The 16,264-nt window shown below is 43.0% G+C and overlaps 1 protein-coding gene across 1 annotated transcript in view; it reads left to right on the top strand.

The window, feature by feature from the left end:
- xrcc5 (X-ray repair complementing defective repair in Chinese hamster cells 5) overlaps window positions 1–16,264 on the top strand; it is a 128,061-nt gene that overhangs the window by 19,087 nt on the left and 92,710 nt on the right. Inside the window, exons 4-5 of the mRNA XM_073046346.1 lie at window positions 2,533–2,581; window positions 4,318–4,440. Of these exons, the coding sequence (XP_072902447.1) occupies window positions 2,533–2,581; window positions 4,318–4,440 (172 nt within the window). The remainder of the gene's footprint in view (window positions 1–2,532; window positions 2,582–4,317; window positions 4,441–16,264) is intronic.

The raw sequence follows: 16,264 nt of genomic DNA, 5'->3' as shown, positions 1-16,264 counted from the left end.
GATTTCCAGCCAAATTATAATAAGCTGTAGCATGAAGATAACAGTACCACTTACCGAGTTGTAAATCTAAACAGCATCTAGAGAACTTGCTGGAGGCTTTCAAGGCACTCTCGTAAAAATGTTCTGAACTCTTTGATAAGTCTGTATTGAGTAAGTGCCACTTACACAAAATAGGTTGACTCTTTCTGAAATAGTATAGTTCACAATGCCTCTCTGGTATGCACACATTAAGTCTCTCAGAAGGGCAGGAAATAGTAGCTCACATTTTACAAAAGTTTACAAGCACATCCGTAGAAAGTTGAAAGGTGTGATATAAATCCTGGTCTTGTATGCAAAACTCTACCAGGTCTGATTTGGGACATCAATAAACTGTCCTCTGTTGGGGAAGGACAGAATGCAATTCGGGTAAAGACCATTTACAGTAATACTCATTGTAGGTCTGTCAAGCAGCTTTACATTGGGTCTTGTAACAAACAACAATTAACTCAGAATAGATCAATCATAAGTGCGTTTATTTTGCTTGCTGCAAGGGAAGACCATCACCTCACTGAGCCAGTAATAGCTTTGACAAAACAAACAGCATAATCACTCCTTTATACCCAGCAAGGTCAGAGTACATACTGTTTGCCTGCTTAATCGGTGTACTTGGCATTCTTCCAGTGATGCATCTGCTTGTCTTTCAGCAATTTGTCACCTATACTCAAGTTTCCATCGACGTAATGTTGCACAAACACTATTAGCAAAGCACTCTGGTACAATACAGGTTCCATTTTGTTACAGACAAAGCTGCCATTTTGTTACTCCAAGTAAAGTACATTTCCACAAGGGTATTGATGTTTTCATACCAGGTTGTGATGAACTCAGTCAATATATTCTCCACCACACAACAATAGAAATTTGTCAAAGTTCTAGATGTTAAGCCGGATCTTCGCAAACTTCTGTTCTTTCTTTGTAAGTGTATTTCTGTACTAGGACCAGGACAGGTCCTTCGAAATGAGAATACTGAGGAATTTAAAGTTGCTGACCCTTTCCATCTCTGATCCCTGATGAGCACTGGCTCATGGACTTCTGGTTTCCTCCTGCTGAAGCCAATAATCAGCTCCTTGGTCTTGTTGACATTGAGTAAGAGGTTGTTGTTGTGGCACTACTCAGCCAGTTTTTCAGTCTCTGTCTTATATGCTGATTCATCACCACTATTGATTTGGCTTACAACAGTGGTGTCATCAGCAAATTTAAATACAGCATTGAAGTTGTGCTTAGCCACACAGTCGTAAGTGTAAAACAAGTAGAGCAGGGGGCTAAGCATAGAGCCTTGTGGTGCACCAGTGCCGATGAAGATTGTGGAGGAGATGTTTTTGCCGATCTGAACTGACTGGGGTCTGCAAGAGAAGAAATCCAGGATTCAATTGCACAAGGAGGTATTGTTCTTTGGGATGTATCTATACTGTGCCTTCTGAATTGGTCCAGAAGTTCCAGCCACTGCAATTCTACTGTCATCCCAGCTAGTATTCCCTTCCAATCAATTTTGGCCAGCTTCTCTATTACGCTTCTGTATTTCTCTTAACTGCACTGTATTACTAATACATCTGACTTCAGCTTCTCCTCAAATTCAGGGTGAATTCTGCCATATGATCACTGGCCTCTAAGGGTTCCTTTACCTTAACCTCTAATCAATTCCGGTTCATTGCACAACACCCAATCCAAAATAGCCAGTCAACCATGAACTGCTCTAAAAAGCCACCTCATAGGCATTTCACAAATGTCCCCTCTTGGGATCGAGCACCAACTTGATTTTCCCAACCTGCATATTGAAATCCCTTTTGACTATCGTAATATTGCCCCTTTGGCGTACGTTTTCTATATCCTGTTGTAATTTGTAGACCACATCTTCCCTACTGTTTGGAGGTCTGTATACAACTCCCATCAGACTTTTTTTACCCTTCCAGTTTCTTAGCTCGACCCACAATGATTCCACACCTTCCAATCCTTTGTCACCTCTTTCTAATGATTTAATTTCATTTTTTTAACCAATGGAGCCACCCCACCCCCTTGGCCTATCTGACTGTCCTTTTGATACTATGTGTATCCTTGAACGTTAAGCTCCCAGCTATAACCTTACAGCCTTGACCCACTGATGCGCACAATGTCATGCATGTCAATCTATAACTGTGCTACAACTCAACTTATCCTGTTGACTGCAATTTTGTCCAATCAACAGCCTCTCCTTGCTAGCGGTTTTACGACACACTAGCACTGTTTAAACACCATCCTCAGCCCTATCACTCTGGTTCCCATTCCCCTGCCAAATTAGCTTACACCCTCCTGAACAGCTTTTGCAAACCTGCCTGCAAGGATATTGATCTCCCTTGGGATCTGAATCAGACAGGATCTTCCTTTAATGAAGCTATTCTGACAATCCTTAGTTTATCTCATTTCTGGGTGAGATTTAAATTATTGTCTATGGTAAGATACAGTTACTAATACAAAACTGAATTTATTTTTGTTAATGCTTGAACCTTAACTCTCCTAAAGTTCTAGATGCTCTGGTCGTTTGCATGGACTTGCTTCAGAAACAGTCCCTGTAAGTATTCAACTAAATGGTATTCAATCAGAATCCTTTCTCAGCTCTCCCTTTGGCCATCTCAGCTTCCCACTCCCAGGCCTGAAGTGGGATTTTGACCCAAAACGGCGCCAATTTATTTCCTCCAACATGCTGCGTGACCTGCTGAATGTTGTTGCTGTAGGAACAGAAACAGGATAAGGCTGTATGGTCTCTTGAACCTGTTCCACATTTCACAGTGTTAAAGCCAATACTGTTACTCATCCACATTCTAGCTGGGTCAGTGCAGCTGATTGTCTTGGCGTCCAGAAATCTTTTTGATAAATTATACATTAGTAACTTGGTTTATTATGGTCACATATACAGAAGAGCAGTGGAAAAACTTGCCTTTCATGTTGTGCAAATAGGTAGTTCATTATAACAGTCCATTGATGTAGTACAAAGTAAAACAATAACAGTGTAGAATAAACTGACACAGATACAGAGCAGATAGACGATAAGGGTGCTCATCTATAATAAGCTGAGTTCCAGAGTCCATCTCATAGTATTAGGGGACCATTTAATAGTCATAAAACAGTGAGATGGAAGCTGCACTTAAGTCAGGTGATACATGCTTTCAGGCTTTTGTATATTCTGTCTGATGGGAGATAGAAGGAGAGTGAATGTTCGGGATGGGTGGGCTCTTCTGATTATGCTGACTGCTTTACTGAGGCAGCAAGAAGTGTAGATGGAACCATCTATTTTACATATAATTCACAGAACATCTGCAAACTTCTGAAACAAAAAATTCAAAAAGGAGATGAAGATAATGGAAGAAGAGAAAGGTGTTTCTCAGGAGATTAACTCTGAGTGTAAGGCTGAATACAGTAATCTGAAAGAGAAAGTGAAAGCATAAAAAGTAGAGGTTGAGATGAGAGCAGTAATTCACAAAACAGATTGCATGGATGCAAGGTTTGCTCTGTGAGGAGATAGAGTGAAACAGGGGAATGAAGTTTGAAGAATTGTATATTACTGCATTCACTGATTTGACCAGCCCCTTCTGAATTCCCTTGAGTTTAGAAGAATGATGGCATGGAAACTTTTAAAAATTCTTAAAAAGGTCAGCTGATTGCAGGCGAGGAGGATGGTTCTTCTGGTAAGTAGACCAGAACTTGGAGCTCCAGTCTCAGAATAAGCTGTACGCCATTTTGGATTGAACAAAGAGAATTTTTTTTAATGCAAAGGATGGTGAATATTGGTAATTTCTTAACATATGCAGATACGGAATCTCAGTTAAACACCTCTTCATCAAGCTTAATGCACTTAACTGCACTATCCCAATTCACTTGATTCACTTAACATGCAACAATCTATCAATCCCTGCTAATTAAAGGAGTTCTTGGATCAGCACATGAATATGCAGAGAATGAGGGGATATGGACCATGTGTGGGTAGAAACAATAGGTGTAATAAGGTGTCATAAGCTTAATTAGTCCAAATCAAGATGGGCTGAAGGGTTTGCTGTGCTGCGCTGTTATACGAGTTATGTCTTGATGAACAATAGGATGTACTGAAATGCCTACTTCAGCTCCTATTGTGACATTCTCAATGGTGTCAATGTTTTCAGCCACTAAGAGCTACAGTATTTAATTTGTTTACTGTATATGCAGAATTTATGTTTGGAATTTTAATTCTCCCACTTCTGGTTCTGAAGTAATATCACAGTAGCTTACCCAGGAAAATGCACTATATAAGTTTAATATCACCTTGCCTTTCAGGGGGAAGAAGTTTGAGAAATTACACATTGCCGTGTTCACTGATCTGAGCAGCCCCTTCAGTTCTGACCAGTTTGATGTCATTACAGACAACATGAAGAGAGCTGGAATCACGCTGCAGTTCTTGTGAGTGCCAATCTCCATTCACTTCAGCTCTGGGGTAGGCTTGATCCTTGGCAAGACCAGTCCAGAACTTAACAAAAACTGAAAGGCAAAATCCTTGATATTTGCAAACATCCCGCATTGAGGATCAATAGCGTGAGAAGACGCAGCTCACTCAGGTTCACCGATTGAGTAGAAAAGGCAGCGACTCACAGCAGTTTGGAGCTTTGAGCAGCAGCCAGTCAGCATGACAAGAACAAATTAAAGTAAGACAGGGACAAGCGGAGCTGTCATTTACTCGGTGCAGCCATCGTCAGGGTGGTCAAGCTCTTTAAGGCTTCCGCAAGGAGAGGCTTCAGTCAGAGAAGACAAAAAAAAAGTTGTAGGTAGAGTTTTATTTTTCTCCCTCACGGTTCATTGTTTTTCCTTCTTTATAGTTGCTCAGTTTGGAACGGTAGATATGCCAGGCAGGATAGTGGAATGCTCCTCTTGTAGGATTTCGAAGGCAGGGAGGCCTCCAGTGTCCCTGACGGCTACACCTGCAGGAAGTATATCCAGCTGCAGCTTCCAGCAATCTGCATTAAAGAGCTGGAGCTGGAGCTGGAACTGGACGAACTCCAGATCATTTGCGAAGGGGTGATAGGGCACATGTAGAGGTAGTTACACCCAAGGTGCAGGACACCAGAAACTGAGTGACAGGCAGAAAGGGGAATGGGGTTAAACAGCCAGTGTCGAGGACAATCACAGTGATCAGGTCTTTGGCACTGAGGCTGGCTCTGTGACTCAGAAGGGAAATGGGGAGATGTGGTGAGCTATAGTGATAGGGGATTCATTAGATTAGGTGAACAACAAGGAGATTCTGTGGATGAGAATGAGATTCCTGGATGGTATGTTTTCTTCTGGGTGCCAGGGCCCAGAATATCTTGGATCAAGTCCTGAGCTTTCTTAAGTGGGAGGTTGAACAGCCAGAGGTCATGGTCCAAGTAGGTACCAATGGTGTGTGGACTGGGACAGGCTGTTTTCCTGCAAAGGTATACTTACTAAGTGGGAGGACTTCAAAAGTGAAATTTTGAGAGTACAAAGCTTGTATGTGCCTGTCAGAGTAAAAGATAAAGATAACAGATGTAGGGAGCCTTGGTTTTCAAGAGATACTGAGGCCTTGGTTAAGAAAAAAAAGTGCATTGCAGGTATAGGCAAGCAGGAACAAATGAGATGCTAATGGAGCACAAGAAATGCAAGAGAACGCTTAAGAAAGAAATCAGGAGGGCTGAACGAAGACATGATGTTGCCTTAGCAGACAAGGTGAAGGAGAATCCTAAGGGATTCTACAGATATGTTAAGAGCAAAAAGATTGCAAGAGATAAAATTGGTCCTCTGGAGAGAATGGTAATTCATGTGTGGAGGCAAAAGAGATGGGAGATGAATGCTTTGCATTTGTAAATACGTAGGAGTCTACTGAGTCTATAGAAGTGAGCCAAAATGGCATCAACTTCATGGCCCCTATACAGATTACAGAGGAGGAGCTGTTTGCTGTCTTGAGGCAAATCATGAGGATCTAACAAGCTTGTCCCTCAGACCCTGCAAGAGGCAAGTGCAGAAATTGCCGAGGCCCTAGCAGAGATATTTAAGTCATCCTTAGTGACAGGTAGGGTACCAGAGGATCGGAGGATAGCCAGTGTTGTTCTGCTGTTTAAGAAAGGCTTTAAAAGTAAACTGGGAAAGTATAGACCGGTGAGCTTGACGTCAGTAGTGGAAAAGTTATTGGAAGGTATTCTAAGGGACCCGATGTATGAGTATTTGGATAGACGTGGACTGATTAAGGATAATCTGCATGATTTGTGCATGTTAGGTCGTGTCTAACCAATCGAGGTTTTTCGAGGAAGTTACCAGGAAAAATGTTGAAGGCAAGGCAGTGGATGTTGTCTACTCAGGTCCTCCAGACTCTGCAACATCCTTGTAATATTCTGTCTACGCTTTCAACCTTATTTACATCTTTCCTGTCTGTAGGTGACCAAAGCAATACCCCTATATTAGCACTCCCCAATATCATATACAACTTCAACAGACAGTTGAAGTTGACAGTCCTGTACTCACTACTTTGAACGCCAATGCTTATGACCTTGTCAATCTGTGAAGCCACATTCAATGATCATGGACCTGTATTCCCAGGTCCCTTCGTTCCACCACACTCCTCAGTGTCCTACTAGCCTGGCCTGGTTGGTCCTAACAAAGTGAAGCACCTCACAGTTTTCTGCATTAAATTCTGTTTGCCATTTTTCAGCCCATTTTAACAGCTGTCCAGATCCCATGCAAGCTTTGGTAGTCTTCCTTGCCGGGTCTAGAGCACCCGAGTTACATGGAAAGGTTGGACTTTTTTCCTTGGCATGTAGAAGATTGAAAGATGATTTGATAGAGGTATACAAAATTATGAGAGGTATAGATAGGGTGAATGCATGCAGGCTTTTTCCACTGAGCCTGGGTGGGACTACAACTAGAGGTCATGGGTTAAGGATGAAAAGTGAAAAGTTTAAGGAGAACCTGAGGGGATACTTTTTCATCAGAGTGTGAGTGCACGTGTGGAAAGAGCTACGAGCACAAGTGCTGCGCATGAGTTTGATTGCAACATTTAAGAGAAGTTTGGATAGCTACATGGATGGTAGAGGTATGGGGGCCTATGGTCCTGGTGCAGGTCAATGGGAGTAAGCAGTTTAAATAGCTCGGCATAGACTGGATGGGCTGAAGGTCCTGCTTCTGACTTGTACTTCTCTATGACTCTAAACCCAGTATTTATGGTGATATGCCTAGATAGGGAATTTGAAGAAGACGGCTTTTTAGAGTAGTGCATGGTTGAGCCTACTAGGGGATCAGCTATTCTGACTGGGCGTTGTGCAATTAAATGGAATTGATTAGAAAGCTTAAGGAAAAGGTATCCTTAGAGCACAGTGATCATAATATGATAGAATTCGCCCTGCAGTTTGAGAGGGAGAAGCTGGTCAGATGTATCAATACATAAGTGGAGTAAAGGGAATTACAGAGACATGAGAGAGGAGCTGACCAAAGTTGATTGGAAGGGATGACAGCAGAACTACCGTGGCTTGAATACCTAGGAACAATTAAGAAGTCACAGGATAGATACATCCCAAAGAAGTAGCAATATTCTGAAGGCAGGATGACATAACTGTGGCTGACAAGGAAAGTCAAAGACATCATAAAAGCCGAAGAGAGGGGATATAATAGAGCAAAAGTTACTGGGAAGTTAAAGGATTGGGAAGCTTTTAAAGACGACCAGAAGGCAACTAAAAAGACATAAATTTGGAAGAGATGGAATACTAGCCAATAATAAGCTAGTAAACTAGCCAATAATATTAAAGAGGAGATCAAAATTTTCTTCAGATATATAAACAGTAAAAGGGAGGCAAGAGTAGATATCAGACTGCTGGCAAATGATGTTCGAGAGGTAGTAATGGGAGACAAAGAAATGGCGGATGAACTGAATAAGTAGTTTGTATCACTATTCACTGTGGAAGACACTAGCAGTGTGCCAGGAAGTTCTAGAGTACCAGGGGGCAGAAATAAGTGAAGGTGCCATTACTAGAGAGAAAGTTCTAGGGAAATTGAAAGGTCTGAAGATAAATATATCGCCTGGATGTGATGGACTATCCCCCAAGTTTCTGAAAAAGGTGGCTGTAGAGATTGTGGAAGCATTAGTAATGATCTATCAAGAAGTAAATACATTCTGGCATGATTCCAGAGGTCTGGAAAATTCCAAATGTCGCTCGACTCAAGAAGGGAGAGAGGTAGAAGGAAGGAAATTATAGTCAGACTTCAGTGGTTGGGAAGATGTTGGAATCGATTGGTGAGGATGTGGTTTCAGGGTACTTGGAGGCTCATGATAAAATAGGCTGTAACACATCATAGTTTCCTTAAGGGAAAACCTTGCCTGACAACTCTGTTGGAATTCCTTGAAGAGATAACAAGCAAGATAGACAAAGGAGAATTGGTGGATGTAGCATACTTGAATTTTCAGGAGGTCTTCGACAAGGTGCCGCACATGAGGCTACTTAACAAGTTAAGAGCCATGGTATTACAGAAAAGATACTAGCATGGATAGAAGATTGGCTGACTGGTATGAGGCAAAGAGTGGGGAAAAAAGGGAGTCTTTTCTGGTTGGCTGCCATTGACTAGTGGTGTTTAACTGGGGTCTGTTTTGGGACCACTTTTAACGTTATATGTCAGTGATTTGGATGATGGAATTAATGGCTTGGTGGCCAGTTTTGCAGATGATATGAAGATAGGTGGAGGGGCAGGAAGTGTTGAGGAAGCAGGGACACTACAGGAGGACTTAGACAGATGAGGATAATTGGCAAAGAAATGGCAGATGGAATACAGTGTCAGGAAGTGTATGGTCATGCACTTCGGTAGAAGAAATGAAAGCACCAACTATTTTCTAAATAGAGAGAAAATTCAAAAATCTTAGGTGCAAAGAGGCTCAGGAGTCCTCGTGCAAGATTTCCTAAAGGTTAATTTGCAGGTTGAGTCTGTGGTGAGGAAAGTTAATGCAATATTGGCATTCATTTTGAGAGGACTAGAATATAAAAGCAAGGATGTAATGTTGAGGCTTTATAAGGCACTGGTAAGGTCTCACTTGGAGAATTGTGTGCAGTTTAACAAAGCATGTTCCAAAATTTGAGAAGGTTCAGAGGAGGTTCTTGAGAATGATTCTGGGAATAAAAGGGTAATGTGGACTGATTGGTGGCTCTGGGCCTGTACTCACTGAAATTCAGAAGAATGAGGGGAGATCTCATTGAACATTGAATGTTGAAAGGCCTCTATAGAGTGTACGTGGAAAGGATGTTTACTATGGTGGGGGAGTCTTGTACCAGAGGGCACAGCCTCTGAAAAGAGGGATGTCCATTTAGAACGCAGATGAGAAGGAATTTCTTTAGCCAGAGAGTGGTGAATCTGTGGACTTCGTTGCCACAGGCGGCTGTGGAGGCCAAGTCATTGGATATATTTAAGGCAGAGGTTGATGGGTTCTTGATTAGTCAGGCATGATGGGTTATGAGGGGAAGGCAGGAGATTTGAGTTGAGAGGGAAATGGATCAGCATGATGAAATGGCAGGTGCAGATTCAATGGGCTAAAAGGCCTAATTCTGCTCCTATATCTTATGGTCTAATACCAAATTAAGTTAGACAGCACAGAGAGGCCTTTTGCCCTACTTGGTCCATGCTGACCAACTAGATAATGATAATTTAGACATTTAAGGAAAGCCAACTGTTTGGGCCCATTTTAATTTAAATCATCAAATTCTAGGGATAATTTACCAAGCAGAGTGGAGCTAAGCACATTGAGGACCTTAAGTGTAGCTGATACTGTGACAAAAGATTCAGGGTACTAAACGCTAGTTTCATTGGTTTGAAAAGATCCATTTATTTCCTAATCCATAACACAGAAACAGTCATCCTCTGGCATCAAAAATATGCTGCACTGAATGAAATACAGATATCGATTTAGTTCTCAAAATTATTGTGATCTGTGTATTCCATACACAGTATATATAATAAAGAAAACTTTTGTTACTACTAATCAATATCTTCAACCAAAAAGTTACTGAAAACCTTAAGTACAAGATAAGAGCACTTAAACTTGATTTTTTAAGTTTAGAGAATCAACTATTCATTAAAAGGTAGAATGATCTGTGTGAAGATAAAATTTGCAATGCATATTAACATTACTGAATAGAACATGCAGCAATGTGTATAACCTCACTAATAGTTTCTCCTGTATCTTTGGAGACACAGATATTCCCATGTTGTAAGTGTGCTTTGGTGTAAGGAAAAATAATATATTTTTGCTGAAGCAAGTGCATTACTGATGGTGCACTTTTCCGTCCAATAACAACTCATAACACTTAATCAGCCTACAAGTATCACTCAGCAAGAATCAAACTTGAGATTTACTGTGAAATCAAGAACGATTTCTCAGATAGTAATGAATATTCTAGTAACCTTCAAAGTGGGTTTACAGGGTAAAAAAACAAGAAAAGAAGTGTTTTGTCGGTGAATATTGGGTGTGAGTGGTTATTTGTAAATGAGTTTATTATTGTCACATGCACAAATTGAAAATCTTTGTTTTGAATGCCATTCACTCAGATCATTTCAATGCAGCAGTGCATTGAGGTAGTACAAGGGAAAGCAATGTAGAATAAAGTGTAACAGTTACACAGAAAGTACAGTGTAAGCAGACAATGTGGTGCAAGGCTATAATGAGGTAGACAAAAGCACATCTTATTCTACTAAGAGACCATTCAATCATCTTAATATATTAGGGTAGAAGCTGTTCTTCGGCCTGGTGATACATGCATTCAGATTTTTGAAATCTGCCTGATGGGAGGGGGAAGAAGACAGAATGTCTGGATGAGTGCGGTCTTTGATTATGTTGGCTGCCTTACTGAGGCAGCAAGAAGTGTAGACAGAATCCAGGTGGATCTCCATGATGTGCATATGGTGCATCAGTAACAATAGGTGACACAAGAAACTACAGGTACTGGAATATGAAGCAACAAGCAACCTGCTGGAGAAACTCGGCAGTTCATACTGCATCTGTTTGAAGAAATAAATTGTAAAAGTTTTGGGTCAATACCCTGTGTCAGGACTGAGAGTGGAGAGGTCAGCAAAGAGAGGGGAAGAGGAGTGGCAAAAAAGGACTTTGGGACTGAGGAGGGGTGTAAGATAACGGTGGAGTCATCTGTCATCTAGGTGGAGTTGGAAGACTGTGACACATGAATGATAGAGGATAAGGTAAAAACAATAATTACCAAATGCTGTATGAACATGGCGGGTCAGGCAGCTCTATGGAGAGGAATTAACAGTTCACGTTTTGGACCAAGGCCCTTCATAGTAAAACACAGAAAACCTACAGCACAATACAGGCCCATCGGCCTACAAAGCTGTACTGAACATGTCCTTACCTTAGAAAGTGCCTAGGGTTACCCATAGCCCTCTATTTTTCTAAGCTTCATTACCTGTCCAGGAGTCTCTTAAAAGACCCTATCATATCCACCTCCACCACCATTGCCAGTCCATTCCATACACTCACCACTCTCTGCGTTTTAAAAAAAAAACAACTTACCCCTGACATCTCCTCTGTACCTACTTCCAAGCACCTTAAAACTGTGCCCACTCATGTTGGTCATTTCAGCCCTGGGAAAAAGCCTCTGACTATCCACACAATCAATACCACTCATCATCTTATACAGCTCTATCAGGTCACCTCTCATCCTCTGTCGCTGCAAGGAGAAAAGGTCAAGTTCACTCAACCTATTCTCGTAAGGCATGCTCCCCAATCCAGGCAACATCCTTGTAAATCTCCTCTGCACCCTTTCTATGGTTTCCATATACTTCCTATAGTGAGGCGACCAGAACTGGGCACAGTACTCCAAGTGGGGTCTGACCAGGGTCCTATATAGCTGCAACATTACCTCTCAGCTCCTAAACTCAATCCCACGATTGATGAAGGCCAATGCACCGTATGCTTTCTTAACCACAGAGTCAACCTGCGCAGCACCTTTGAGTGTCCTATGGACTCGGACCCCAAGATCCCTCTGATCCTCCACACTACCAAGAGTCTTACCGTTAACACTATATCCTGCCATCATATTTGACCTATCAAAATGAACCACCTCACACTTATCTGGGTTGAACTCCATCTGCCACTTCTCAGCCCAGTTTTGCATCCAATCAATGTCCTGCTGTAACCTCTTGACAGCCCTCCACACTATCCACAACACCCCCAACCTTTGTGTCATCAGCAAATTTTCTAACCTATCCCATCACTTCCTTATCCAGATCCCTGAAGCACACCACAGATCACTGATTTCCATGCAGACTACGACCCGTCTACAACTACTCTTTGCCTTCTGTGGCAAGCCAGTTCTGGATCCACAAAGCAATGTCTCCTTGGATCCCATGCCTCCTTACTTTCTCAATAAGCCTTGCATGGGGTACCTTGTCAAATGCCTTGCTGAAATCCATATACACCACATCTACTCTCTACCTTTATCAGTGTCTTTAGTCACATCCTCAAAAAATTCAATCAGGCTCATAAGGTGTGACCTGCCTTTGACAAAGCCATGCTGACTAATTCTAATCATATTATGCCTCTCCAAATGTTCATAAATCCTGCCTCTCAGGCTATTCTCCATCAACTTACCAACGACTGAAATAAGACTCACTGGTCTATAATTTCCTGGGCTATCTCTACTCCCTTTCTTGAATAAGGGAACAACATCCTCAAACCTCCAACCCTCTGGAACTTTTCAAGTCCCCAATGATGATGCAAAGATCATCGCCAGAGGCTCAGCAATCTCCTCCCTTGCCTCCCACAGTAGCCTGGGGCACATCTCGTCCGGACCCGGTGACTTATCCAACTTGATGCTTTCCAAAAGCTCCAGTGCATCCTCTTTCTTAACAGCTGTATGCTCAAGTTTTCAGTCTGCTGTAAGTCATCCCTACAATCGCCAAGATCCTTTTTCATTGCAAAGTACTCATTAATTACCTCTGCTATCTCCTCCGGTTCCATACACTTTTCCACCGTCACACTTGATTGGTCCTATTCTCTCACATCTTATCCTCTTGCTTTTCACATACTTGTAGAATGCCTTGGGGTTTTCCTTAGGTGAGCCAGAAGGGGCCATGAGAAGGCCTTAGCGGACATGCGCTAAGGCCTTCTCATGGCCCCTTCTGGCTCACCTAATTTCATTCTTAATCTCCTTCCTGCTAGCCTTATAATCTTTGAGATCTGTATTATTACCTAGTTTTTTGAACCTTTTTTAAGCTCTTCTTTTCTTCTTGACTAGATTTTCAACAGCCTTACCATCCTTTCCCTGTCTCATTGGAACGTACTTATTCAGAACTCCATGCAAATATCCCCTGAACATGTGCCACATTTCTTCCGTACATTTCCCTGAGAACAGCTGTTCCCAATTTATGTCTCCAAGTTCCTGCCTGATAGCCTCATATTTCCCCTTACTCCAATTAAATACTTTCTCAACTTGTCTGTTCCTGTCCCTCTCCAATGCTATGGTAAAGGAGATAGAATTGTGATCTCCAAAATGCTCTCCCACTGAGAGATCTGACACCTGACCAAGTTCATTTCCTAATACCAGATCAAGTACAGCCTCTCCTCTTGTAGGGTTATCGACATATTGTGTCAAGAAACCTGCCTAACAAACAAACTCCACCACATCTAAACCCCTCACTCTAGGGAGATGCCTGTCGGCATTTGGGAAATTAAAATCTCCCACCACAACAACCCTGTTATTGTTGCACCTTTTCAGAATCTGTCTTCCTATCTGCTCCTCGATGTCCCTGTTACTAGTGGGAGGTCGATTTTTTTAAAAAAACACCCGATAGAGTTATTGTCCCCCTTCCTGTTCCTAACTTCCACCCACAGAGACTCCGTAGATAATCCCTCCATGATTTGCTCCTTTTCTGCAGCCGTGACACTATCTCTGATCAACAGTGCCATGTTCCCACCTCTTTTGCCTCCCTTGCTGTCCTTTCTGAAACATCTAAAGCTTGGCACTTGAAGTAACCATTCCTGCCCCTGAGCCATCCAAGTCTCTGTAATGGCCACAATGTCATAGCTCCAAGTACTGATCCACTCTAAGCTCATCTGCTTTGTTCATAATACTCCTTGCATTAAAATAGACACATCTCAAACCATCAGTCTGAGTGTGTCCCTTCTCTATCACCTGCCTATCCTCCCTCCCGCACTGTCTCCAAGCTTTCTCTTTTTGTGAGCCAACCCCCTCTTCCCCCATCTCTTCAATTTTGTTCCCACCCCCCAGCAATCCTAGTTGAAGCTCTCCCCAATAGCCTTAGCAAGCCTCCCTGCTAGGATATTGGTCCCCCTGGGATTCAAGTGCAACCCGTCCTTTTTGTACAGGAACTGGAAAGAGTAAAGAAGCTAGAATAAGAAGGTGGGGGGAGGGGAAGATGTACAAGCTGGTAGATTCCTTACACTTCCTCCCTCAGCAGAACAAGTGCTACACCTGCCCTTACACTTCCTCCCTCACCACCATTCAGGGCCCCAGACAGTCCTTCCAGGTGAGGCAACACTTCACCTGTGAGTCAGCTGGTGTGATATACTGCGTCCGGTGTTCCCAGTGCGGCCTTCCATACATCGGTGAGACCCGACACAGACTGGGAGACCATTTCACTGAACAACTACGCTCTGTCCGCCAGAGAAAGCAGGATCTCCCAATGGCCACACATTTTAATTCCAAGTCCCGTTCCCATTCTGATATGTCTATCCATGGCCTCCTGTACTGTCAAGATGAAGCCACACTCAGGTTGGAGGAACAACATCTTATATACTGACTGGGTAGCCTCCAACCTGATGGCATGAACATTGATTTCTCTAACTTCTGTTCCCCTTCCTACCTGATCCCTTATTTATTTATTTATTATCCTCCCCCTTTTTTTTCTTCTCTTTTTTCTCTCTCTCTGCCCTTCTCACAATCACTCCTTGCCTGCTCTCCATCTCCCTCTGGTGCTCCCGTCCCCCTGTCTTTCACCCAAGGCCTCCCATCCCATGATCCTGTCCCTTCTCCAGCTCTGTATCCCTTTTGCCAATCACCTTTCCAGCTCTTGGCTTCACCCCACCCCCTCCTGTCTTCTCCTATCATTTTGGATCTCCCCCTCCCCCTCCCACTTTCAAATCTCTTACTATCTTTCAGTTAGTCCTGACGAAGGGTCTTGGCCCGAAACATCGACTGTGCTTCTCCCTATAGATGCTGCCTGGCCTGCTGCGTTCCACCAGCATTTTGTGTGGGTTGCTTGAATTTCCAGCATCTGCAGATTTCCTAGTGTTTGCGTTTTTAAACGAGCTGGGAGATGATAGGTGAAATCAGGTGAAGGGAAAGGTGGGTTAGTGGGGGAGGAGAATGAAGTGAGAAGCTGAGGGAAAGATAAAGGGCTGATAAAGGAATGATAGAAAAGAGTGGACCACATGAGAAAGGAAGGGAGTTGGGGCACCAGAGGGAGTTGATAGGCAATTAGGGAGAAATGGTAATAAGGTAATCGGAATGAGGAATGGAAAAAGAGGGGAAGGGAGGGAGAGAAATTGCCAGAACTTAGAGAAATTGATGTTTGTGCTGTCAGGTTGGAGGCTACCCAGCTGGAATAAGTGATTTTTGCTTCTCCAACTTGTGAGTGCCCTCATTGTAGTAGCAGAGGAGGCCGTGGACCAACAGATTGGAATTGGAATCGGAAGTGAAATTTAAATAGTTGGCTACTGGGAAAGTTCACTATTTGTGGCAGATGGAGTGAAGGTGCACATCAAAGTGGTCCCCAAATCAATGTCAGATCTCACAGGGAACTGACTCGTAAATGAAGTGTTGCCTCATCTGGACAGACTGGGTTCTGAATGGTGGTGGGAGTAAGTGCAGGGGCAGGTTCAGCACTTGTCCTGCTTGTAGGGATAAGTGCGGGGGGGTGGGGGGTGATTGGTGGGGAGGGGTGAGTGAACGAGAGAGTCACATAGGGAGCAATCTCTGGAAAGTGGAGATTGGGTGGTAGGATGTCATTGAACATGGCAGTAGTTACAGAGAATGATGTGCTGGATGTGGAAGTCCATGGGTTGGTGGGTAAGGTCAAGAGAAACTCTATCCCATGTAACCATATAACAATTACAGCATGGAAACAGGCCATCTCAGCGCTTTTAGTCCGTGCCAAACGCTTACTCTCACCTAGTCCCTATCCCTGTTAATACGACTGGAAGGTGGGGTGAGGGTGGATGCCGGGGACATTGAGGCAATGTGGGTGAAGGCACCATCAATGGTGG

Source organism: Hemitrygon akajei, chromosome 5 (assembly GCF_048418815.1).
Source record: "Hemitrygon akajei chromosome 5, sHemAka1.3, whole genome shotgun sequence".
NCBI lineage: Eukaryota > Metazoa > Chordata > Chondrichthyes > Myliobatiformes > Dasyatidae > Hemitrygon > Hemitrygon akajei.
This window is presented reverse-complemented; position numbering and strand designations above follow the sequence as displayed.